The following is a 24,082-nucleotide window of genomic DNA, read 5'->3' on the forward strand; positions in this document are numbered from 1 at the left end:
CCAAAGATTGCAGTGAGCTCTCCTGTCCCCGCTATTCTTCTAGGATGTGACCATTTCCCCAGCAAGAGGCAGGGTTCATGTTCCCTCCTCTTAAAGGTGGATGGGCCTGTGAGCATCGTGGAAGCGACGTTCTGTGCTACCCAAGGCCAGGTCATGGAAGGGAATGAGGCTTCTGTCTTCCCGGCTGCACCAGCCACACCAGAGCTCTGTGCCGCCATGGGAGCAGCCAAGCGTTCTGAGACCGCCATGCTGTGAGGAAGCCCAAAGACCGCCTGCAAAGGTCCTGAGACTACACAGAGAGACGCCTGGCTAACCCCATGCGGCTGCAGCCTCCTTGTTCTCACCCTCCTATTTCCTCCTTCACCCACTGTCAGACCAACAGCTGCATGAGTGAGCCCAAACCAGAACTGCCCAGACAAGCCCTTCCTCAATTCCTGACCCACTGACACCATAAAAAATGATTGTTGTGTTGGGCCACCAAGTATTGGGATGATTTGTTGTGCGGTGATAACCAGAACATCGGGCAAGTTAACTCCTCTGTGCCTGTTTCCACATCTTTAAAATGGGGATGATAATAATAGTATCTACTCCACACTGGGCTTTTTTGAGTATTAAACAAACGAGGTTAAGACCAAAGATCACCTGGTACTCTGTTCAGTTCTGTTCAGTTGCTCAGTCGCGTCCAACTCTGCGACCCCATGAATTGCAGCATGCTAGGCCTCCCTGTCCATCACCAACTCCAGGAGTTCACATGACTCCACGGACTTGGTGATGCCATCCAACCATCTCATCCTCTGTCGTCCCCTTTTCTTCCTGCCCCCAATCCCTCCCAGCATGAGTCTTTTCCAATGAGTCAACTCTTCGCATGAGGTGGCCAAGGTACTGGAGTTTCAGCTTCAGCATCATTCCTTCCAAAGAACAACCAGGATTGATCTCCTTTAGAATGGACTGATAGCCCTCAATAAATATTGACAATTATCATTTGGGAAACATACATGGTTTAGAAATCCTGGCCAACCTAATAAAGGTATCATTTCCAAGTTCTCACATGCCAGGCAGGGTGATACATTCTGCGTGAGAAGTGTTTTCCATAAATGAGAAACCAGCTGCAAGGTGGCTATGAGTTTTGCATTCTCTGAACGACTGGGGAGAAACTAGAATTTAAAGCATGGCTCAACCTATCATTTGCACGGTATATGTCACCGGAAACGCAGGCGTGCCTGGCAGGGCTGACTCTGGTAAAACACGCTTCAGAAAGCAGACACAAAAGGCCCGGTGAACACTGTCTCTTTCGCTCTCAGGCGCAAGTAAATTGAGTGGAAGGGAAAGTTTCTCACCAATTTGACCTTGGAAGAGAACCTGAATGTACTTAAGCCAAGAATTTCTTTTCTCGTGCATGAAAACACGGGGCTTTACACTCATTTGGTGAATTGGATGCAGCCCTTCAGTAGCTGTCTGAGAATGGCATCGTTGACTTAAGCACAAAGACGGTGGTGGCGACGGGGCTCACGCACCAAAGGACGGCGTGAGTGTCCCTTGTTGGAAATGTTTCAGAACTCAAATGCACAGCAAGAGCAAGTCACATTTCTATTTGCTGTCGCATGTTCATTCAACAATCTCTAATCACCAATGTCGCACCTAACCGCTTCCTGAAAATTACAGTCGTTACTATCTATTCTCTCAACCGATAAATAACACAATCCATCTTAAGCATTTTTTTTTTTTTTACCTAGTATAAAAAGTACTAGGAGTTGGGACACTTTTGGTGCCTTTTCTGGGGTTTTAGCTCAAGAGAGGAAGCTTCAGAAAGGTACATATAGAGACCACATAGGCGCTCCTCATTGAAAGAGTGAGTTTAGCTTTCCCACTTGTTTCTTCCTTGAAAGCACCCCCTCTTTCTTTGCAATGCCAATGTGGAAATTACAGCTCAGAATTCTTCAGAGCTATTGTTAGGGACAGCATCAAGAAGAGAGGCTTTTCATATTTTGGGTGGAGTTATGAATGGGCCATGAAAGAAATGACTGAATGAGAACAAAAGAATCTTTTTTTCAAGTAAGCTGAAGACATTAAAAAAAAAAAAAATCCATCTAAGAGCCATGATCCCATGATCCCACACAGTCCCTTAAAAAGAAGAATTCAAAGATAAGGAACCTAACACTTCATGAGGAAAACTGAGTTGAAGTTGTAATTTTAGGATCATAAAAATATAAAACGAAACAAACTGGAAATTATTTTTATTCCAAAGACATTACTGTCCCCATCCCCTTGGTAACACTCCACACTGATTAAAAACCAGTGCTTACTTTCAAGAATCAAAAAGCAAACTTTAGTCACTCCCCCAAAGGCCAAGTTTTAAATGCTTTATTTAAAAATGTGTCCCCCTGAGTGGTGCATAGTCCTGGTAAGGAGTAGTAGTGAGACCCAAATGGTGACACAGGACTCAGAGAGGAGACTGGAGCCTCTCGGGAGGGACACAGGGGCTCCAAGGGAAAGGCTCCGCGGTCCCTCTGGACACTTGTAACCTCAGTGAGTCAACGGCTCCTGCAATGCTGTGATAGCTCTGTCTGGGGAACCCAGGCAAGATCGCTATTTCATGTATTTCTGAATTAAAATTTGCTGTAATTTAAAATAAGTAAATGGAATACATTTGCAGTAAAATGAACGACATGGGAGGATTCCTGGTTGATAAAGGATTAAGCTACTGAGGGAAAGTGCAGGCCGATTTATGTGTGTATTTGCACTCACAGAGATCACACTGACATCAAGGCTAGTGATGCTAAAGTGGATGCCAGCGATCCACGTGTCCTAACATGCCCTGGGTACTTCGAGTCTGACAATGGCGGTGTACACACAGGAGACATTTATTATGTGAGTACGGCATCAGATGCACCTTTGAATTTTTCAAACTGCAGGTTACATCCTGTTAGTGAGTCATGAAATCAATTCGTTACACCAGGAACATCTTTTAACAAAACAGAGTAGGATATAAAATAAAAGAGCACAGAGAAGGCATTACTTCATGGCACTTTTGTTTACAGTCCCTCCTGTGTTTTTATTTTTATCATCCTCATAACAAGCTTCTCAGATGGTATTATCCTCATATCATCCATGTCTTCCAGGTATTATCCTCATATCATCCATGTCTTCCAGGTAAGAAGCTGAGACACACAAAGGGCAACGTGAACAAAGTCACCGGAGCTGGGACTTGGCCCTGGGACGATCCGACAAGCTCCTGTGGTCTCCACCTGAGCGGCGGGGACAACAGGGAGCTCAGGTCCCCGCAGCCCATCACAGCCCCTGGCTCTGGAACACACCCCCCACCACACACACTTCTGCAACGGTGTTTCCCAGCAAAAGCCGCTCCACAGAGCAGCTAACCAACAAGCTCAAAATAAATAAAAGGTACACACAAGCATGTCTGAAAGATAAAGTTATTTATTTACATCATTCTTTTCCTTTTTACAACTCCTATACTTTTAAATAATAAAAATTTCTGGACAACAGGGAAGTTTTAAATTAAGATATTTTAACAGAGGATTTTCACAATATGTTTTTTTATGTACATGAATTTTCAAAAGTTTTAAACAGTTCTTTTCAACCTACACAACATAACTAAAAGCTCTAGAACTTTAGATTTAGACCTTGATCTTTCTCTAAAACTTTCAGTTTAGGAGATTATGCTTAGCATCTTGCAGTTCAGATCCTGACAGGTGAGGATCTGGTTTATGAACCTGCTTCATAATTGAACCAAGCAAGCTGAACCTATCTGAAATGTTTTGGTGGTAAGCAAAGGTTATTTTTTTTTAGACATCTTAAACTGCTTTCATTAAAACTTTTTGGAAGTTGTCTCTGTCAGTCCCGTGACTGCTTTCTGGTTCCTGTGTATGGACTCTGAACATACGTTAGATGCATGAGAACAGATTTATTCTATCTCTGGTTTAGCCAACTCTCAAAGACACCCACGGGATTCCCAGCTTTCCAGGGCAAACACTGGTGCACGGCTCCCCTTGTCCAGGCATATTTCAGAGACTTAACTTTCCTCAGCTACTGCACATACAAAACCCCATTACTGTGAAGACACCCGTGTCCACAAAACAACTTTCAACAAAAACAAAGGGTTAACACCCTTTCACGTCACGCTGACAGATTTCAAATATTTATTAGTCAAACTAGAAGAGAGATTTTCCTAATATTTTAGCATGACTTCCTCTGAAGACTTGGTGTAACATCGGTTAAAAAATAGAGAAGATTAACCTGTACCATGATCAAGTACAGCTCACCAGGAAACAATCACACAGTTCTGCCCAGTTTCTCCCTGAGAACGGCTGAGGCCCGTCCTGAATCTCATGCGGCCGCGATGGAGGCGTCGTCCATGAGCCGGCCCTGTGGCTTCGGAGGGGAAAACAAGGAGGGTTTGCAAGGTAAGAATGACCACAGAAGCGCTGTTAACTGGAGAAGAGTCTGCAAGTACTTGGAACTGTTTCACGTTTACGTGTGCAAGTTTCCAAACAAGATTATGTTCATCTGTCTCCTTTCCCCACCTTCTCTCGCCAGGTGAGCCTGGGGACAGCAACCTCGCAGCCTCTGTGCGGCCCGCTCCCTCTGTTCCTAGTGGCAAGCTCACCAGCGCAGCACATCCTCCGCCCGTGGAGCCCTTCACCCCCTAACCTGCAGCCGCCACCCACCCATCAGTGTACTGTGTGCGAGAGGGCGCCTGGCCACCACTCCTGCTCAAGTGGGAAAGCTTTACCCTCCCTCTCGTGCTCAGCCTGTGTCCCGAGCTTTAGGCGGGCCACAAACCTGCGTTGCCAGCAAGCTCCTTGGGACTCAAGGGCTCCCCTTCTCCTGTTTGGGAAAGAGTGATGCATTGTGAACTCTACAGTGCATAACTACAAATACTGCGAGGACTGAAGCGGTGGATAAATGCAGAATGCCCTTTTCTCGAAGTTCACTGACTGAAAAAATTTAAAACGTGACATCGGACGAGGAAAAGCTGAGTCAATAAAAGATATCGTGATTGCTTTTAGGTGTAAAATTTCTGACAAGTCAGAAAGTCTGACAACACCCCAGAGAGTCATCAAGTAGTTAAAAGAATGAGATTCCTGCAAATGACCTTATTGCGCTGACGGACTTTAAAAGCGGACCTTTGTGGGGACAGCAGGAGAGGCGACAGACCAGCGTTAGAACCGCAGCACCACAGCCCGACGGCTGTGATTTAAGCCGACGGTTCTGGGGGTTCCCTGAGGCCGGGAAGGGGGTCTCCTGCTCTATTCTGTTGCTGGGAGGTTTCATACATGTAGGTACACACGCATGCATGTGTGAGGAAGGCAACTGAAGCTCAGTGCAGGAATGGAATGAACGGAAGACTAGGTCAGTCAAAGAACAGGAACCCGGAAATCATATCACTGTTTAAAAAAATCAAAACGTTAAACCCGAGTATAGTTCCGACTGGTGATCATTTTTAGAAAAGATCCAAATCCAATAGCACTACATAGTTATTAGAATCAGAAAAGTTCAGGGATTGTATTCAGAAAATTAATCCATTTTGATTAAAAACTAGTTACAAATTAACTACAATTTTAAAATATATTTCTAAAAAAATAAATTATAAAGTAAAATAAACATTTTTAAAAAGAAAAACAAAAATAGAAATATATTTTACTAAGCCAAAAGAAACACATGTTTAAGGATGCCATCAAGATAAATCTTCATTTGCCCAAAGGAATAAAAACCTTTAAAATTAGATCTAAGGAAAAAATCTATAAAATAGAAAATAAAAAATTGATAAAATAATAACTTAATAAGAAACAAATAGCAGTACTGCCAAATTTATAGTAACAGTCAAAATACTAACATTGCTAGCCTCAAAATACTATTTAGTGACGTTTACGTGAAAAAACTGTGGTGTTGGAGAAGACTCTTGAGAGTCCCTTGGACTGAAAGGAGATCCAACCAGTCCATCCTAAAGGAAATCAGTCCTGAATATTCACTGGAAGGACAGATGGTAAAGCTGAAACTCCAATACTTTGGCCACCTGATGAGAAGAACTGACTCATCTGAAAAGACCCCAATGCTGGGAAAGATTGAAGGTGGAAGAAGAAGGGGACGACAGAGGATGGGATGGTTGGATGGCATCACCAACTCGATGGACATGAGTTTGAGCAAGCTCTGGGAGTTGGTGAAGGACAGCGAAGCCTGGAGTGCTGCAGTCCATGGGGTCGCAAAGAATCGGACACAACTGAGCAACTGAACTGACCGACTGATGTGAAAAAACATCTACTTGCCTTTGTTTCCAAGACAATAAAAAACAGAAAATGTCTAAGCCTCACCTTTACAAAAATACTGGTTGGTATGAAGCGCCTGAGCAGTTGATTTGTGAAGTTGGGAAACCTGAGCAAGTTGATGTTGAGAGACGGCAGCTGCTGGTACCCAGCCATCAGAGGGTAGAAGTTATATAACATCTCCTGTTCCGTGCCGGGGAGGATACGTAATCGAATCTAAATCACAAAGTGACAGAAAAAGATAAATAAATCCATGTATCAAACAAACTTGCAACAGCTACATGTTACCTGTCAAATTCTGGCAAATGATCAGACACTTAAATCCTTCTGGAGAAATATTTGCACCCTCTCCTATTCCATCTTCTAGACAGACACCAAAATGTAGGGCTGAATTAATGAGGCCAGAACAACGCAGGTAACACACGTAATACAAACACGTGCATGGTTTCCCAGTTTCTACCAACACGCAAAAGGCAACCTGTTCTTGCTTAACAATGCAAACACTAGGCAGCTCGGCATTTCCCGTGTCTCAGACCAGGCGGGCTTTACAGTCACAGTGCGCTACGGGATAATGTGCACAAGAGCATCTCTGCAAACATTACATCAACATGAGAGGAGCTGGTTGTTTCCTGTGTTTTGTCTTAGGGATTTTACCTTTGTGGTAAGGTAAGTACCTTCAGGGCAAAAGGAAAGAGCACTATCTGGTGAGATTTTCAGTACTTTATCTAATTATTTTCGAGTCAATATGTGAAAGAGATCAGGACAATCAAGAAAAGCCTACTTATTTGCAAATGAATACACAAAGGTATGTGATGCATCAGAGATAATATATGTGTTTGTTAATCAACATAGTCAGCCAACATTATACTTGGTGTATATTAATATTACAAATTTATATCAGTGTACAGACTTATAGTACACTTCACGTGTAATTCTACTTTCATTTAACAGCAAACACAGCACTCAGGACATGCCAGCCAGATGGTTGATTCAGGGTGAATACTACTTGGCGTTATTACAAGTTTGTGCTCTAATTACACCCTTATTATTAATAATAAAAAGCATGTGCTGACCATTAAGGTGTGTCTCTGTTGCCACTCTGACAAGAGGAGAACAGTATTCTTACTGAAAATATGGTTTTGCCTGAGAGCATGTTCCACCCAAAAATCTGATGAACTTTTCCACCTCTGATATGAACAGATGAAGAAAAACATCTGAATCATGTATTTTTCTATGTAGATACAAAATTGTGCCTACACGTAACACAGATAGCTCTACGCAGGATCAAAATCTCTAAAAAATTATACTGATAGTTCAGAAGCAAACTAGGCTTTTAATCTGTACAGTTTTGCTTTAAAAGGTCTCAAATTAAGACACACACACACAAACTCATTAGCAATAAAAGGAATAGTTTAAAATTTTCAGGAATTCTATCAGTCCAAGGATTTGTGAACTCTTGTTTTATACGGAGAAAGAACCTCTATGTATGATCTCAACATGGAAAGGGTGGCCCATTTAACCCACTTCTACAGCAAGTTGTAATTAAATCTTCAAAAGTGACTTAAGATTCACCACTATCAAAACAAGAGCCATTTCTGACAGCTCTCCACTTTCTGGCCACACTCCTCTGTCTTCACAAGCAACCCCGTGAGATACAACCTGTACCTGTTTAAGCCCTGAGAACATGAAGGCATCGCTGGGCTCCACGGAAATCTCCACGTCTTGAACTAAGTCAGTCTTATTCTGCAGGTGATACCTGACAGGTAGTGACTCTCTGACACGCCCGAATGACGGCAGATCTGCAGAGGGGACATTTCTCTTGGTTAAAAAAAAAAACAAAGCTCACCATTCATGGGTTCCTTTTGTAAATAAATTTCATTCCATAGACATGGAATTATTTAAATTAATGAGAGCACTGCACTGTTGTTAAATAAGAAAATTCTCTGATTGGAAAAGAGCCACAGGGCTATGATAAAGCAGGCTAAGAAGAATCAATGTCTCCTTCTAAACTGATTTGGCTCAGAAAGGGTCTTGGCTACCAAGAGCTGAATTACCTTTTAGGATTAATTTCTTAAACCTACAAAAAATTTCCCTAAATATCAATAATGGCTCGAGATGGGATGACAGACATTATGGGCCCCTTGGTGGAAACTATGATGTATTTCTGTCAAAATCTTTAACCTGAATTTGATCAAGACTATAGATCTAACTGCGCTTCCCAGGTGGCACAGTGGTAAAGAATCTGCCTGCAATGCAGGAGACACAGGGTCGGGATGATCCCCTGGAGGAGGAAATGGCAACCTGCTCCAGTATTCTTGCCTGGGAAATGCCATGGACAGAGGAGGTTAGCGGGGAGTCACCCTGGCGGGGAGCAGTACAGGGAGTCACAAAGACATGACTGAGTGACTGAATGCAGACACACGCACAGTTACCAATTTGTAGGGGCAGAGAAATACTTAAAAATGATGCAATGCAAGTCAGCAAATCCAGACTATAGGCAGCTTTACAGGAGGACAGTTTCTTCAACAAATGAACATCAAGGAAGCGAGGGGGGAGATGAAGGGGGTAGAGGAGGTGATGGAGGGTAGAGGCAGCGCAGTGCGGGAGAGGCTGTCTGCCTGCCTAGGGATTTTAAGAGTCTAGACACCAACGCCAATCAACAGCAATGCAGAGGCCTTATAACAAACTATGAAGAACATTCAGAGCCAGCTAGGGAAATTTCAACACAGGAATTTGATCATATTGCAAAATTATCGCTAATTTTTAGTTATCATAATGACTCTGTGATTATGTTTAGAAAAACAGCCAGTGATGTTAAAGATGCATACTGAAATCTCTATAGATGAAATAACATTCTGGCATTTGCTTCAAAATGTTGAGGGCAGGAGGGTCGTGTAGAGGTATAGATAAACAAGACTGGTCACAATCTACTTTTTGTAAATGGTGGGCATTTCTCGTAATGGGGAAAGTTAGAAAAAAAATCTTAGCAGCTAAAAGAAATATTCTTTTTGGATTCCGCAGATCAAATAAACGGTGAGTGGAATCACCTGCGTTCACGTGGAGAGGGATGTTTTCCACGATCACGTGGGGCAGGGTAATGGCAGTGCTGATGACGGGGACGCTGTCCATGGCTGAAGTCCTACGGCAGAAGAGAGGCCCCGTAAGTCCACGTTTCATGTGAGAGGTAAACACATCAAAACCAGGGAACATGGGTATTCACCAACCCACTGCAAAGCAAATACAAATGACCCCTTTTCTAAAGGTTTAATGGAAGGGGTTCTGTGAAGTAGGAGCTTTTCCAATCCCATTTTTGAGAACTTCCAATGAAAGAGCGTTCCAACTCAAGGCTGCTGTTTGGTCTCAGTGATGAAGTCAGGACTTGCATCAGAACATAAGTCAACTGTGCCACGAAGCACACCATCTAACCCAGCGTTTTGGTGGCAAAATGTCCTCTATCGGTAGCAGAGGTGCTGACATTACGACACAATGTCTCCTCACACTGAGGACCGTCCCCAGAGGAGCCCAGGCCACTGGACACGCGCTGCTGTAACGGCACTGTGGGTGTGCAGGAGAAACTGCAGACCTAAAAATATTTCACTATCAGCAGACACAGTGGCATTCAGGCATTACTGAGATAAAGTGAGTATCGTTATGAAACGGTCAGATACTTTCCCTGTAGGACAGTCAGGGTGGGAACCACAGGGGCGGCTGCCAGCTATCTGACAACCTGTGGGAAGAGCCTGTATGCAGAGGTGGAACAGGTGACACTGTTTCAAAAGTGCAAAGCATTACTGAGCAAACGCCATGGGCAAGAACAGCCAACCCCTCCCTTTTAAGAAGTACATGTCCTTACAGTATTACGGTAACACGACAGAGTAAACGAAGCAGTGCCTTCAAAACAGTTTTTAAACTCCTACAAATGTGAACTGAGCTAAATATCAACATGGTAAATTCAGCAGTGTGGAAAGAAAGACAAGGTATTTTTTTAAGAAAATTATTTTTTCTTACTTTTAATAATTAGTTTTAAGATTTATAAAATAATTAAACCACACAAGAAAATAACCTATGCAATGCCATGTATCCACCTCCTAGTCTAAGAGAACATAACGACAGAGCTGAAGCTTCTCCTGGACCCATTGCTGCTTGGACCCCCCTACCCTCCGCTCCAAAAGTAACTACTAGCTTGAATTTGGCATCTATCATTCCTGTTTCTTTATGCTTTTCCAAATTATATGTAAAGCCTAGGAAGCATATGTTTTACATGTTTTCCAGTTCTGCACAATTTGTTCATATCCTGAACATCTGCAGTTGCTTTGTTTCATTTAACATTAACAGGCTGTTAGCTATAGCTCTCGGAGAAGGCAATGGCACCCCACTCCAGTACTCTTGCCTAGAAAATCCCGTGGACGGAGGAGCCTGGAAGGCTGCAGTCCATGGGGTCACGAAGAGTCGGACACGACTGAGTCACTTCACTTTCACTTTTTACTTTCATGCACTAGAGAAGGAAATGGTAACCCACTCCACTGTTCTTGCCTGGAGAATCCCAGGGACGGGGGAGCCTGGTGGACTGCCATCTATGGGGTCGCACAGAGTCGGACACGACTGAAGTGACTTAGTGGCAGCGGCAGCAGCTATAGCTCTGGTTCCTTCGTTTTCACTGATATATAATATTCCACTGTACACTTGTGCCACATTTACCTAACTTCCTGTTGGTGGACATCTAGGTTGCTTCTAATGTTTCATTATAAACAGTGCTGCTATGAACACTCCCAACCACGTCCCCTTCCTGTATGTCTGAATCTTTTCTAGGACTGCACGCTACAGCCATCAGCTTCCCAGGTACTGCCAAACAGACTTCCAGAGCAGCATTCTGATTATACTTCCCCTCGTGACAAACTCTGCATTGTTAACCCTCTTTCTTTTTTCCAAGTAGTGGGAGTACACAAATCTCAGATTACTTGTAAGGCTGACGTTCTTTCCCCTGTGTTTACTGACCATTCAGCTTCTCCTGATCACTACGCCTACTCAAGTATTTTTCTCAACTTTCGGCTTAGAGGTTTCTTTTTAATGATCTGAAAAAGTTCTTGATCTGAATTCGAATCCTTTGTTCATTTCAGATGCTGTTAAGTAGCCTTCCCCACTTTGCACTGTCTTTTCACATTCTTCATGGCATTTTCTAATGAACTGAAAAACTTAATTTTAAGAAATCAAATTCATCAATTTTAGAGGCTCATACTTCTAGTGTCTTATTTAAAGAAATTCTTCCCTACACCGAAGTCATAAAATGATTCTCTTATTTTTCTCCTAAAAGTAGTGAAGTTTTGCTTTTTACAATTAGAATTTCAATAAATCTGAAATTAATTTTTATATACAATGCCCAACAGATATCCCATTTTCTCCCCAAGTCAATACTCGATTGTTTACCACCAATTATAAAATAGTTCATCCTTCCCCTAGTCGTAACAATGCTACCTCTATGAAACGTAATTTCCATATGTGCATCTGTGGAACAATTTCTAGAATCGCTCTTCTGTTCCACTGGTTTATTTACCTCTCCCTGAGCCCACACTACAGTGATGTCCACTGTAGCTTTACAATAAGTCTTTGAATTTGAATGGCCAAGTACCCTTGCCTAGCTGTACCTCTTCTGAGAATTCTGACGATTACTGACATTTGGCCTTTCTATACAAATTTTAGATCCAAGAGTGTCAAGTTCCACAGAAACAAAATAAGCTGCTGAGATCTTGAAGGAAATTGCACTGAATCTACAGACAATTGATAATATTAAATCTTAACCAAGTCATACTGAGCAACTGATCTGATCTGATCTGATCTGATCAGGGACTACTTTGTACCTCTCCCATTTGTTTAGGTCTTCCTTTAATGTTTTAAATTTTTGTAATTTTTTCCATACAAGTAATATATATCTTCTACTAGATATGTTTCTCATCATTTTGCTGTTACATAAATGATACCTGTTTTAAAAGTACTTTGCCTTGAGGTTTATTATTGATATATAGAAATCCAACTGATTTTTGTATACTGATGCTATATCCACAGCAGTCTTGCTGAAACTCTTTATAATTCTAATAACGTATTGATCCCCTTGGGTTTTCTGTGCAAACAGTCCTACTGACTGCAAATGAGGGCAGTTTCTCCTAATGCTTTTACTGGTCCTGTCATCAGAATTTGGCTAAAGTCTTGTCAGTATATAGATCACAAGCTGTAACAAACATGAACGAAAGTTATCCTTTTCAATCTGCGTGTTTTTGACAAACGGTCAGTGGCAGCATGCAGCTTCTCGTCCGTTCTACAGGCTGGCAGAAGCTCTCACCTGCTAACTGACAGGGACACACAATAACGGCATGAGGACGACACGGATAATGGAGAAAAGGCAGGGCGGACACAGTCTCACCTCTTCCAGGAGATAATATAATGCCCGGTTGCTACTCCGCCTTCAACATTTCCAACCGACGGGCATCGGAGACAGAAGCACTCACTGGCGCTCTCTCCAGTCTGCAAGACGACTGCAAGACAGAGACTTTATAATCCTCCAGTCATTTCATCTATAAACAGAGGGCTTTAACATCCAAGTAATGTAACAAAAAAAGGATACCTTATCAATTTTTTGTATATTATCTATAGAGACTTGGAGATGTTAAATGATTCTTTCAAGGAAGACAGATAAACAGAACAACTAAAATAACCTGCTTATATTTGGGCTTGGGCTTCCCTGGAGGTTCAGATGGTCAAGAATCTGCCTGAAATGCAGGAGACCCAGGTTCTATCCCTGGGTCAGGAAGATCCCATGGAGAAGGGAATGGCTACCCACTCCAGTATTCTTGCTTGCAGAGTTCCATGGACAGAGGAGCCTGGCAGACTACAGTCCAAGGGTCACAAAGAGTCCGACATGACTGAGCGACCCACACACATATTTGGTCTTAAGACTACATCGTGATTTTTTTAAACCCTCACATTATTTGTCCTTATAATCCAGTTGTCCAGAATACACAGAAGAACTGTACAAAAAAGATCTTCACGACCCAGATAATCACGATGGTGTGATCACTGACCTAGAGCCAGATATCCTGGAATGTGAAGTCAAGCGGGCCTTAGAAAGCATCACTACGAACAAAGCTAGTGGAGGTGATGGAATTCCAGTTAGGCTATTTCAAATCCTGAAAGATGATGCTGTGAAAGTGCTGCACTCAATATGCCAGCAAATTTGGAAAACTCAGCAGTGGCCACAGGACTGGAAAAAGTCAGTTTTCATTCCAATCCCAAAGAAAGGCAATGCCAAAGAATGCTCAAACTACCGCACAATTGTACTCATCTCACACGCTAGTAAAGTAATGCTCAAAATTCTCCAAGCCAGGCTTCAGCAATATGTGAACCGTGAACTTCCAGATGTTCAAGCTGGTTTCAGAAAAGGCAGAGGAACAAGAGACCAAATTGCCAACATCCGCTGGATCATCGAAAAAGGTAGAGAGTTCCAGAAAAACATCTATTTCTGCTTTATTGACTATGCCAAAGCCTTTGACTGTGTGGATCACAATAAACTGTGGAAAATTCTGAAAGAGATGGGAATACCAGACCACCTGACCTGCCTCTTGAGAAACCTATATGCAGGTCAGGAAGCAACAGTTAGAACTGGACATGGAACAACAGACTGGTTCCAAATAGGAAAAGAAGTACGTCAAGGCTGTATATTGTCACCCTGCTTATTTAACTTCTATGCAGAGTACATCATGAGAAACGCTGGGCTGGAAGAAACACAAGCTGGAATCAAGATTGCCGGGAGAAATGTCAATAACCTCAGATATGCAGATGACACCACTCTTATGGCAGAAAGTGAAGAGGAACTAAAAAGCCTCTTGATGAAGTGAAAGACGAGAGTGAAAAAGTTGGCTTAAAACTCAATACTCAGAAAACGAAGATCATGGCATCCAGTCCCATCACTTCATGGGAAATAGATGGGGAAACAGTGGAAACAGTGTCAGACTTTATTTTTTTGGGCTCCAAAATCACTGCAGATGGTGACTGCAGCCATGAAATTAAAAGACGCTTACTCCTTGGAACAACAGTTATGACCAACCTAGACAGCATATTGAAAAGCAGAGACATTACTTTGCCAACAAAGGTCTGTCTAGTCAAATCCATGGTTTTTCCTGTGGTCATGTATGGATGTGAGAGTTGGACTGTGAAGAAAGCTGAGCACCGAAGAATTGATGCTTTTGAACTGTGGTGTTCGAGAAGACTCTTTGAGAGTCCCTTGGACTGCAAGGAGATCCACCCAGTCCATTCTGAAGGAGATCAGCCCTGGGATTTCTTTGAAAGGAATGATGCTAAAGCTGAAACTCCAGTACTTTGGCCACCTCATGTGAAGAGTTGACTCATTGGAAAAGACTCTGATGCTGGGAGGGATTGGGGGCAGGAGGAGAAGGGGATGACAGAGGATGAGATGGCTGGATGGCATCACTGACTCGATGGACGTGAGTCTGAGTGAACTCCGGGAGTTCGTGATGGACAGGGAGTGTGCTGTGATTCATGGGGTCGCAAAGAGTCGGACACGACTGAGCAACTGAATTGAACATTCAAACTAGTTTTTATTCCTTTTAAGAAATACAGGAAAGCCCAAAGTACCCTGAACCAGAAAGGTATTATCTCCTCTATAAAGTGTTTTATTTGGATGATTTAGAAAACTTGTCTACTTTTCTGTTTTCCAAAGTTTCTTTGATAAACACCTTTTCCCATTTCAAATTATAAACAGTAGTAAACATCAATTAAAAATTAATTGGAAAAAATCTATTAAAAATCCAAACAGGAAAAAATACTGTATTTTCAAGTACATTTCTTAGTCACTTTCTTAGAGTATCAAGAACCTGATCCTTTAAAACAAGGTCACCTGTAAATGATGCTAACTGTCCCCCACTGTCTTCTGCTAGTGAAGGGGGATGAGCCACATTCTCACCTCTGTCCACCTGGGACTCCAGCTGGTCCACGGGGGTCATGGAGGGAGCAAGCTGCAGCTCACTGGAGACGATGGTGAGGGCCCGGGGGGAGGCACTCAGCAGGTCCGTCATGAGCAGGAAGGGGATGTCCGCATAAACCCTTTCCAAGTGCTCGAACTGTCGCAGATGGAGACAAAGGTCTGTCAGGAAGTACACTGACCCACTTCCTTTTTTCTGTTAATTTCTATCAGCTAAGTGATTTCCAATGTGCTTCCCAGGACATACCTTTGTAGAAACAAATTTAACTGCAACGTCAAATGGAAAGACCGTTTCTATTGTTACAGTTTCATCCTGCAAGGAAACGGAAAGGGCACATCGATGGCTTTTCTCAGTCTTAACAAAAGAAGACTACAAAACACAAATCGATTACTGATCAATAAATAATCCCAACTTAAATATTACGAAACTAGGACCTTTCCCGTAGACAATATTTGTAAAAACCTATGTAGAGAGTCCAGGTTAGCATTTCTAACAAGGCACCTATGGTTGTGTAACAGCTCACCCTGCAGAGCGCTTTCTCATACATTATTTATGGCAGGATCCAGCCACAGTGGGCAGGGCAGGAGCCATCACCATTCCACAGAAGAGGAACCAAAAGTTAAAGACTTAGCAGTTGGCCTTAAACTATGACGCTAGTGGTCTGAAGCCTAGAATCTGGGTCTTCTAAGTCCCTTACTTCACCTTGGCTCAGGTGACTAGAATAAGGATAATGATAATAGCAATAACGTAATATGACATAGCATCACTGTGTGTGCTCAGTCCTGTCTGACTCTTTGCAACCCTGTGGACTGTAGCCCGCAGGCTTCTCTGTTCATGAGACTTTCCAGGCAAGAATACTGCAGTGGGTTGCCATTTCTTCCTCCAGGGGATCTTCCAGACCCAGGGATCTAATCTGGGTCTCCTGCATTGGCAGGCAGATTCTTAACCACTGAGCCACCGGGGAAGCCCCTTATAATCACTGTGCACATACTGTAAAGCTCGCAGTAACTCAAGAAACAGATGTCAGTACTATTACTGCTTTAAGATGGGCGGTGCAGGGGGGCGGGTCACAAAGCTAGTAGGTGACAAAGGCAGAAGCTGAACGGAATCTGACCAGTCCCTGGAGTCTGGACTCTTAACCCACCTGTTCCACCTCCTCTGCCAGGGTCTGTTCACAAAACAATGGGCTTTTATTTATCTTTGCTTCCCAGTGACTTTTAAGAGGCCACAGCCCAGACTCTCTGCAGTGACCAAACTACAAACCCCCAGATCTCTGGGTCTCCTCCTCTGTTGGGCTGGGAGGACACTATAATCACCTAAGCTGCTTATTTCACAGGTTAATGAAAATAACACAAAATAGGAAAACACTCCACATATGATATTTCTGAAAGTCGCCATGAAAAAAGTACCTTGTGACATTTGCAAACAGTTTCTTTTCCTTCAATCGCTGTATTGATCAGGTAAGAAACATACACAAGAAACATTCTTGAGCCCACTGTTCCACAGCGAACGTATACCGTTTTTTCCAGCTACAACAACATAAAAGTATTTTAATTTAATTAATACTACAGAGATTGCCTCCTGATATATACTCTAGGATAATGCTCCCACCTTCCAGAGTTTACTGGACTAACTGGGTAATCACCTGAACACTTTTTTACAGCTGTTCCTGCCACAGCCTAAGAATGGGGTCATTATCACACCATCTTTTTTTTCTATTATCATTTTCAACTTCTCATGAACTCTGTGTTTGTGTTGGAAATAAAAATTGACTGAAAGGTTCTTTCAAGAAGTTGTAAAGTTTATGTTATTTAGTTATTTTATCAGGCAATGGATTTCCAATATCAGGATCATTTGTTATAAAACCCCTTGTATAAAAACTGTTGAAGATATTTTATACATTTAAATACGTGACACCACCCTTATGGCAGAAAGCGAAGAGGAACTAAAGAGCCTCTTGATGAAAGCGAAACAGGAGAGTGAAAAAGATGGCTTAAAACTCAACATCCAGAAAACTAAGATCATGGCATCCGGTCCCATCACTTCATGGCAAAAAGATGGGGAAACAGTGGAAACAGTGACAGACTTCATTTTTTAGGGCTCCAAAATCACTGCAGATGGTGACTGCAGCCATGAAATTAAAAGATACTTGCTCCTTGGAAGAAAAGCTATCAGCAACCTAGACAGCATATTAAAAAGCAGAAGCATTACTTCGCCAACAAAGGTCCATGTAGTCAAAGCTATGACTTTTCCAGTAGTCATGCACGGATGTGAGAGTTGGACTATAAAAAAAGCTGGGTGCTGAAGAACTGATGCTTTTGAACTATGGTGTTGGAGAAGACGCTTGAGAGTCTGTTGGACTGCATGGAGATCAAACCAGTCCATTCTAAAGGAATTCAGTCCCAAATATTCATCGGAAGGACTGATGCTGAAGCTGAAACTCCAATCCTTTGGCCACCTGATTGCGAAGAACTAACTCATTTGAAAAGACCCTGATGCTGGGAAAGATTGAAGGCGGGAGGAGAAGGGGATGACAGAGGATGAGATTGGATGGCATCACTGGCTCAACGGATATGAGTTTGAGCAAGCTGCAGGAGCTGGTGATGGACAGAGAGGCCTGGAGTGCTGCACACAGTCCATGGGGTCATAAAGAGGTGGTCACAACCAAGCGACTGAACTGAACTGAAATATGTCTAATATGTGTATAAAATGTGCATTAGTTAAATGACTTGTTTAGTCTCAGGATGTGCTGTTAAAATGTGCTAAAGCTGTCTAAAACCCACTCCATATTTAACACTACAACCTAACCCATTTCCTCTGAGTCCCAGCTGGCCGAGTTCACCTGTTCCCCGGGCTGTAAGTCCCCGACGGGAATGTCAGTGAGCAGAGCCGGGTAGGACTCGTCACACAGTTCTGTCCCATGAAGAGTCACATGCGTTTTCTGAGTTAAATTGGCATCCTGTCCTGAAAGTACAAATGTTTACATTTTAAAGATACAGAAGATTAAAATGTTGCCCTGTGAATCAACACTACTGCAGAGAGCACTCGATCATAACCATTTTCAAAACAGATTTCCTGAAGTTAATACCGTGATGTTTATTTCATGTTGGATGAACACAGATGAAATTTTGAAAAGAAAAGTTTACCAGGTTTTAAGCCAGCAGTGAGCTTCACATCTCTGATCAGGCTCTTCTCGTGGGATTGAATGGTCACAACCAAACAGTACATTTCGTTAGTCAGGGCCGGGGGGTCATGTCGCAGATGGACTGAAATGTTTGGAACTCTGGAAATGATCCTTTGGGGGAAAAAAATGCTAGCTAAGTAACTGATCTAAAAGCAACAGCAAAGTATTCAAAGAAGCGAGCCGGCCCTCCACGAGCGGCCGCAGCCCGACTCACATGGTGCTCGCCTGGATCACGATGCCATCCCAGTGGACCTCGCTGTCGGGGAGCCTGGGTCTTCGTTTGAAAGAGCGAGAAGCCTGCAGGGCCTCCTGGGCGGACGCGGCATCCCCGCCGCCTCCCTGCCAGTTCAGGACCACACACCTGCCCGCCTCGCTGCCCAGAACCAGATCCACGGACGTAACCTGCGAGGAGGAGGTCTGTCAGAAACGCCACCGCGTACGGTCTGTCACCACCCCCTCCCAGGAAGCCTCGGGGTGGGCCGCTGCGCTGTGCAGATCCTGGGGCCCGCGATGTGACACACAGGTCGGAACACCCGTTCGGAGAGCCCGCTCCTGGCTCCTGTCGGCTGGGACGCTGGCTAGTAACCCTGCACCAGGTTTCACCCTCGTCACCTTCACAGGAGGACAATAACCCGACTCTCCAGCTGAGACGGGCCCAACGGCAGTTACCTCAGGACCTGGGGTGGTGCCCGAGGGAGCAGACACGCAAGCAGTGGCTGCTGAGTGAAACTAACGAATGTTCTGGTAACCACTCACCTCCTCCGAACCTAACTCCTACTTCCACACGGACTTTTCCTGATGACACCAACAGTACAAGCACTAACTGAATAAATGTCCTTTCCACTAAATCTATTTGCAAATATATTTAATAGCATTATTAATTTTGATTTGCATCTGGTAGGCTTCCTTGGGGTATCTTGCAAAAAGATTTTTTAAAACTTCCTTAGTTTCTCATAAAAAATTAAAATACGACATTAGGGGTTTAGTCAAAATCATGAAGAATTTTTTTAAACGAACAAGCAAAAACTCTGGATACTGGTCTACAGATTATATAATAAACAGATTCACAAAAATTGCTATGGGAATACTGGGGGTGCAGTCTTATGTTTCTGTCTGAGAAATGCTCCCAAGTTCAGATTAGGCTTACCTGTCCCATTCCAGCCATGGGAAAACATTTCCTGAGAGGCTTACCCCATCCTAACCACTTCCAGGAAATTTATATTAACTGATTTAATCTTCATGAAACACTAAGAGGTAGCTAACATTATTATTCCCACTTTACAGATGAATAAACTGTAATAAAAGCCGTCAAGTAACTGCCCAGGGCCACAAGCAGGTAAGCTGGAAAGCTGGAACTGAAACCCAAGGAGTTTGGCTCCGAAGTTTATGCTCAAAAAAATGAGTTTCATCTTATATTCCTGAAAGACATTTTAATTATCTACATTAAATGAACCCTTCAAAGTACCAATCTTTTTAAAAAGATGCAATCAGCAATGTTTAAACATCAAAATGATATCACACCTTAGTGTGAATTATGTCATATTTTACAAAATATAATTGCTACATTATAGAATGCTTGTGCTCAGTCACTCAGTCATATCTGACTCTTTATGACCCCATGGACTGTAGCCCACGCCTGACTCCTCCATCCGTGGAATTTCCCATGCAAGAACACTGGAGTGGGTTGCCATTTCCTCCTCCAGGGGATCTTTCTGACTGAGGAATCAAACCCAGGTCTCCTACATCTCCTGTGTTGGTAGGTGGATGCTTTACCTCTGTGCCACCTGGAAGCCCACATTACAGAAAATATATACACACACATATACATGATATATATAGTTTAAAATTCCTCAACTGATTATACAGGCATTAAAGATAAGGTTGGTCTCATGTGTTAGCAGGAAGTGATGTCTAACACACAACACTATCTAGCAATTTAAAGCCAACTACTGAATATTACGTATAATATATTCCCACTGAAAGGAAACCTATCAAAAAACCGTAATGAATGATTTCCCTTGGTAAGTCCAAATGGAAGATTTTCATTTTTAACTTAATAAACTTAAGTATTATTGAAATTCTTTCTGATGCATGCTCATTATTACTTGTATCATTTAAAATATTTTTTAAACACATTTTATAACTAACCTCAATTTTCTTTCCTACATCTTCAGTTTTTGCAACAAATTTAAATAAAAACTTCCTTGTTTTACCAGGAACTAAACACATCTTGCCTTGAGTCAAATTTTCTAAAACGTCACTTGCTTTGGATGCTTCTTCGATTACACAGAACTGGTTGTATTCCTGAAAAAGACAAGAGTGAGGGTCACGGTTTATGTTTCTTAAACATAAATTTCATGCTCTTGCTTTAAGATTCTCCAATTAATCAGAAGGAATCCTTGGGTAATGGTTTGTAGTTGAATAAAACATACTAATCTTCAAGTGACCCAGGCTTGCTCCTGCCCTTGTTCTCAAAATGCTTCTATTTTAATGGGGTTGACATACACTAAACTTTCTCAGGTTCGCCACGATGCTAAGAATATTGAAACTCAATAAATGCTTGCTGGTTAACGGCTCAACATACTTTCTGGGTCACCAGAAAATTAAAAGTGGGCTTATAACTGAAACAGAATATAATCAAGCACTTGCCTACATCACACTACAAAAATGTTCAAATGTGAGAAATATGCTATCCCAATTCTGTAGAAAAAAGTTGTTAATATATGGGCACCATACGATGTTTGAGCTATTCCAGAAGTTAACTGTAATGCCCCCAAAGGAATGAAACTGGAAGAGCGCACGTTTACATGTTTACTTTATATCCATCTATTCCACTTTCATTTCTTTAAAATTAAAAAGATAACAGTTTTACGTTGCTAAGTTGCTTCACTCATGTCCGACTCTGTGCAACCCCATAGACGGCAGCCTACCAGGCTCCCCTGTCCCTGGGATTCTCCAGGCAAGAACACTGGAGTGGGTTGCCATTTCCTTCTCCAATGCATGAAAGTGAAAAGTGAAAGGGAAGTCGCTCAGCCGTGCCCGACCCTTAATGACCCCATGGACTGCAGCCTACCAGGCTCCTCCGTCCATGGGATTTTCCAGGCAAGAGTACTGGAGTGGGGTGCCATTGCCTTCTCCAAACAGTTTTATAATGAAAAGCTAATACTAATGTGAGAATAAAACAAATCATTTTGAAAATCTAATCACACTCATTCTGAATATATCTTGTTCGAAATTTAAATTACATATTACAAAACTTTTCTCTATGTATAGACAAAGTTCATAGGTTTCCTAAGCAGGAAGTGAAAACAAAAATTTTAGGAAAACTGTAATACTTGCACTGCGGACACAGAAGTTGAAAATTATAAATACATTTATTTTTAGATAGACTGTATCATATACCTATTAGCAAGAAACCTACTAAGACCTAAAACTCACTATGTTCATTTTACTTCATTTAATGCCAGTTATGATATAATACATACATGGTAAAAACACACACACACACACACACACACATATTAAAAGGTACCATTACCTGATTATTAAAGCTGATACAGAGCTTAGAAAACCGAATGGGATGTGGACAATCAGCCTTCAGATAAACATCAAACTGCACAGGAACATCGACATGAAAACTTGGGGCATGGAACTTGGCTTTGCATTGCACTAGGAACGGAACAAAAGGGGCCAAGTCAGACACCACCAGACATGCTAGTCCCACGCACATTATTCTCTGACCTACATCTGCTCCTCAGAAAGGAAACATCTCTACTGAGTATTCTAACTGACTTCTGAACTTGAAGCATTTCAACAGGCATAAATGCAGTTCACTCTTTAAAAAAAATTTAAATGAACTCTACCTCCAAAACCTCTTTAATTTTAAAAGCATGCTTGCTCCTGAAATATAACTGACATATGATTTTAAAGAAAAAAGAACCATTCTATTATTTTTAGCTTATTTCAAAATACCTGCCTAGATAGGAAAGCATAAACCTTTTAAATAACTGTTTTTTCAAATGTGTTTCAAATAACATCTGAACTAAAAATGAACAAAGCAGAAAATTTTAAGACCGAAACTAAGTATTTAAAATTCTGACCATCTTTGTATGTCAATGCGGAAAGTTAAAAAAAAAAAAATTCGGTTTATCTACAAAATGACTGTATTGGGAAAATTCTTTGACTTTTATTATTCTGCATCTATTTATTTCTTAGAAAATGGACAATTTCTCTAAGATAATACTATAGATGCCGGTTACCCACCAAATGGCACAAAGTCCTGTACTCCTATTGTGAAAACATTGCTGCCAGCCAGAGAGATTCGGTCCGCCCACAGCTTCTGAGCAGTTTTCACAGCTAAGATATCACAGTCAGGTTCAGGATCAGGACTTTCATTCTGCACCAACATGGAGTTAAACATTTGTTCAGCTAGTTATAAAAAAAAATACACATATCCAGATACAGATTTTATATATAAAGAGTCCCAACCTACCATTAAAACATTTATGAGGTTTTTTTCTATCCGAGATTTCTGGTCATCTTTCAGCGTTGAAGCTAATAGAAAGGAAGAAGCAAAAAATCAGAACTATAAGACAGGCCAAGTAAGCCCATGACCCCGTACAGGTATTAGGGGGGTAAGCCCCAAGTAAGCCCAATAACCCCCCTACAGGTATTAAAATACTGTAGATAAATATCTCTTCTAAGATGGCTAAGCACAATTCCAGAAAACTGACAGCTCAGCTTTCTAAGTCAGCCTCAATACTTTATGTATGTGCATTTGAACTCTTCTGTGAACAATTATTTTATGCCATAATTTGAAAAGTAAGGCAGAAGAAATCTGTTCTTCTCAACTACAGTATGACCTTTAACTGTATCAAGTTCCATTAAAGTATAAACCCCTTCTCTCAGCAAAGTGACCAGCAGGTGATATAGTACCATCAGATATTTGATACTGAATTATGCTTCCAATTATAAGAAGCTTAAAGAGTCTCTGTAGTTGTTAAGATTCCAGATTTTACTGAAAGAATGTTGTTACCTCTGCCAAGGAGTTCCAGGGAGTAAGTGATGTAATCTTTCAGCTGGGCCATGAGGTAGGAACACTTCAGAGCCGTGGTCAGTATAGATGTGAGCAGGGTCCACCACCCTTCACTCCGATAATCACACATCACGTAATCTAGCAACCTGACAGAGGACGACATGTCAGAAACGCTGAACCAGCCTCACAAGGCGGTGTAGGAAGAGTTCATGGAGAAACGAAAAGAAAGTACTTTACTCGTTTTATATAAACTTCAGAAAAATCTCCCTGAAATAGTTCAACAGGTATTTTCACATTAAATAAATGTGAGGTTTGCTAGGAGTCTGAAAAGGACTGTACCAATAGACATTACTTGAAAAAAAAAAAAAAAAAATCACAGAAATGGTATTTAACAGAAGTGGGAATAAACATGGAAGTAATAAATCCTCCGCTACAAATTTCCGTTCTCATTTAGCTGCAAGGGAATCAGAATGCTTACAAAAATAAATAGTGAACAGGACTCACTTCAAAGCTTTGGTATAATCCTTTGCATAGTAATACTCCTCTCCCATTTGAACCACTATAAAGGAAACAAAGATTGTATGAATGTAAT

General features: G+C 41.9%; 1 protein-coding gene across 4 annotated transcripts in view; it reads right to left on the minus strand.

Annotated features, from left to right (window-relative positions):
* Positions 1–3,417: 3,417 nt before the first annotated feature.
* TRAPPC11 (trafficking protein particle complex subunit 11) overlaps positions 3,418–24,082 on the minus strand; it is a 38,921-nt gene continuing 18,256 nt past the window's right edge. The window contains exons 14-31 of one of the 4 annotated variants that reach the window (XM_044938463.1): positions 23,995–24,049; positions 23,491–23,636; positions 22,948–23,009; positions 22,719–22,851; positions 21,994–22,124; positions 20,604–20,759; positions 18,670–18,857; positions 18,418–18,566; positions 18,114–18,235; positions 16,681–16,800; positions 15,518–15,583; positions 15,253–15,409; positions 12,697–12,808; positions 9,329–9,420; positions 7,947–8,080; positions 6,330–6,497; positions 4,801–4,845; positions 3,418–4,383 (exon numbers count right to left, since the gene is read on the minus strand). In XM_044938463.1, the coding sequence (XP_044794398.1) occupies positions 4,828–4,845; positions 6,330–6,497; positions 7,947–8,080; positions 9,329–9,420; positions 12,697–12,808; positions 15,253–15,409; positions 15,518–15,583; positions 16,681–16,800; positions 18,114–18,235; positions 18,418–18,566; positions 18,670–18,857; positions 20,604–20,759; positions 21,994–22,124; positions 22,719–22,851; positions 22,948–23,009; positions 23,491–23,636; positions 23,995–24,049 (2,009 nt within the window). In that variant the 3' untranslated portion in view covers positions 3,418–4,383; positions 4,801–4,827. Of the gene's footprint in view, positions 4,390–4,800; positions 4,846–6,329; positions 6,498–7,946; positions 8,081–9,328; positions 9,421–12,696; positions 12,809–15,252; positions 15,410–15,517; positions 15,584–16,680; positions 16,801–18,113; positions 18,236–18,417; positions 18,567–18,669; positions 18,858–20,603; positions 20,760–21,993; positions 22,125–22,718; positions 22,852–22,947; positions 23,010–23,490; positions 23,637–23,994; positions 24,050–24,082 lie in introns of all 4 variants that reach the window. The other 3 variants (XM_044938462.1, XM_006075128.3, XM_006075127.3) reach the window with 3 other exon arrangements.

This window comes from Bubalus bubalis, chromosome 1 (assembly GCF_019923935.1).
Source record: "Bubalus bubalis isolate 160015118507 breed Murrah chromosome 1, NDDB_SH_1, whole genome shotgun sequence".
NCBI lineage: Eukaryota > Metazoa > Chordata > Mammalia > Artiodactyla > Bovidae > Bubalus > Bubalus bubalis.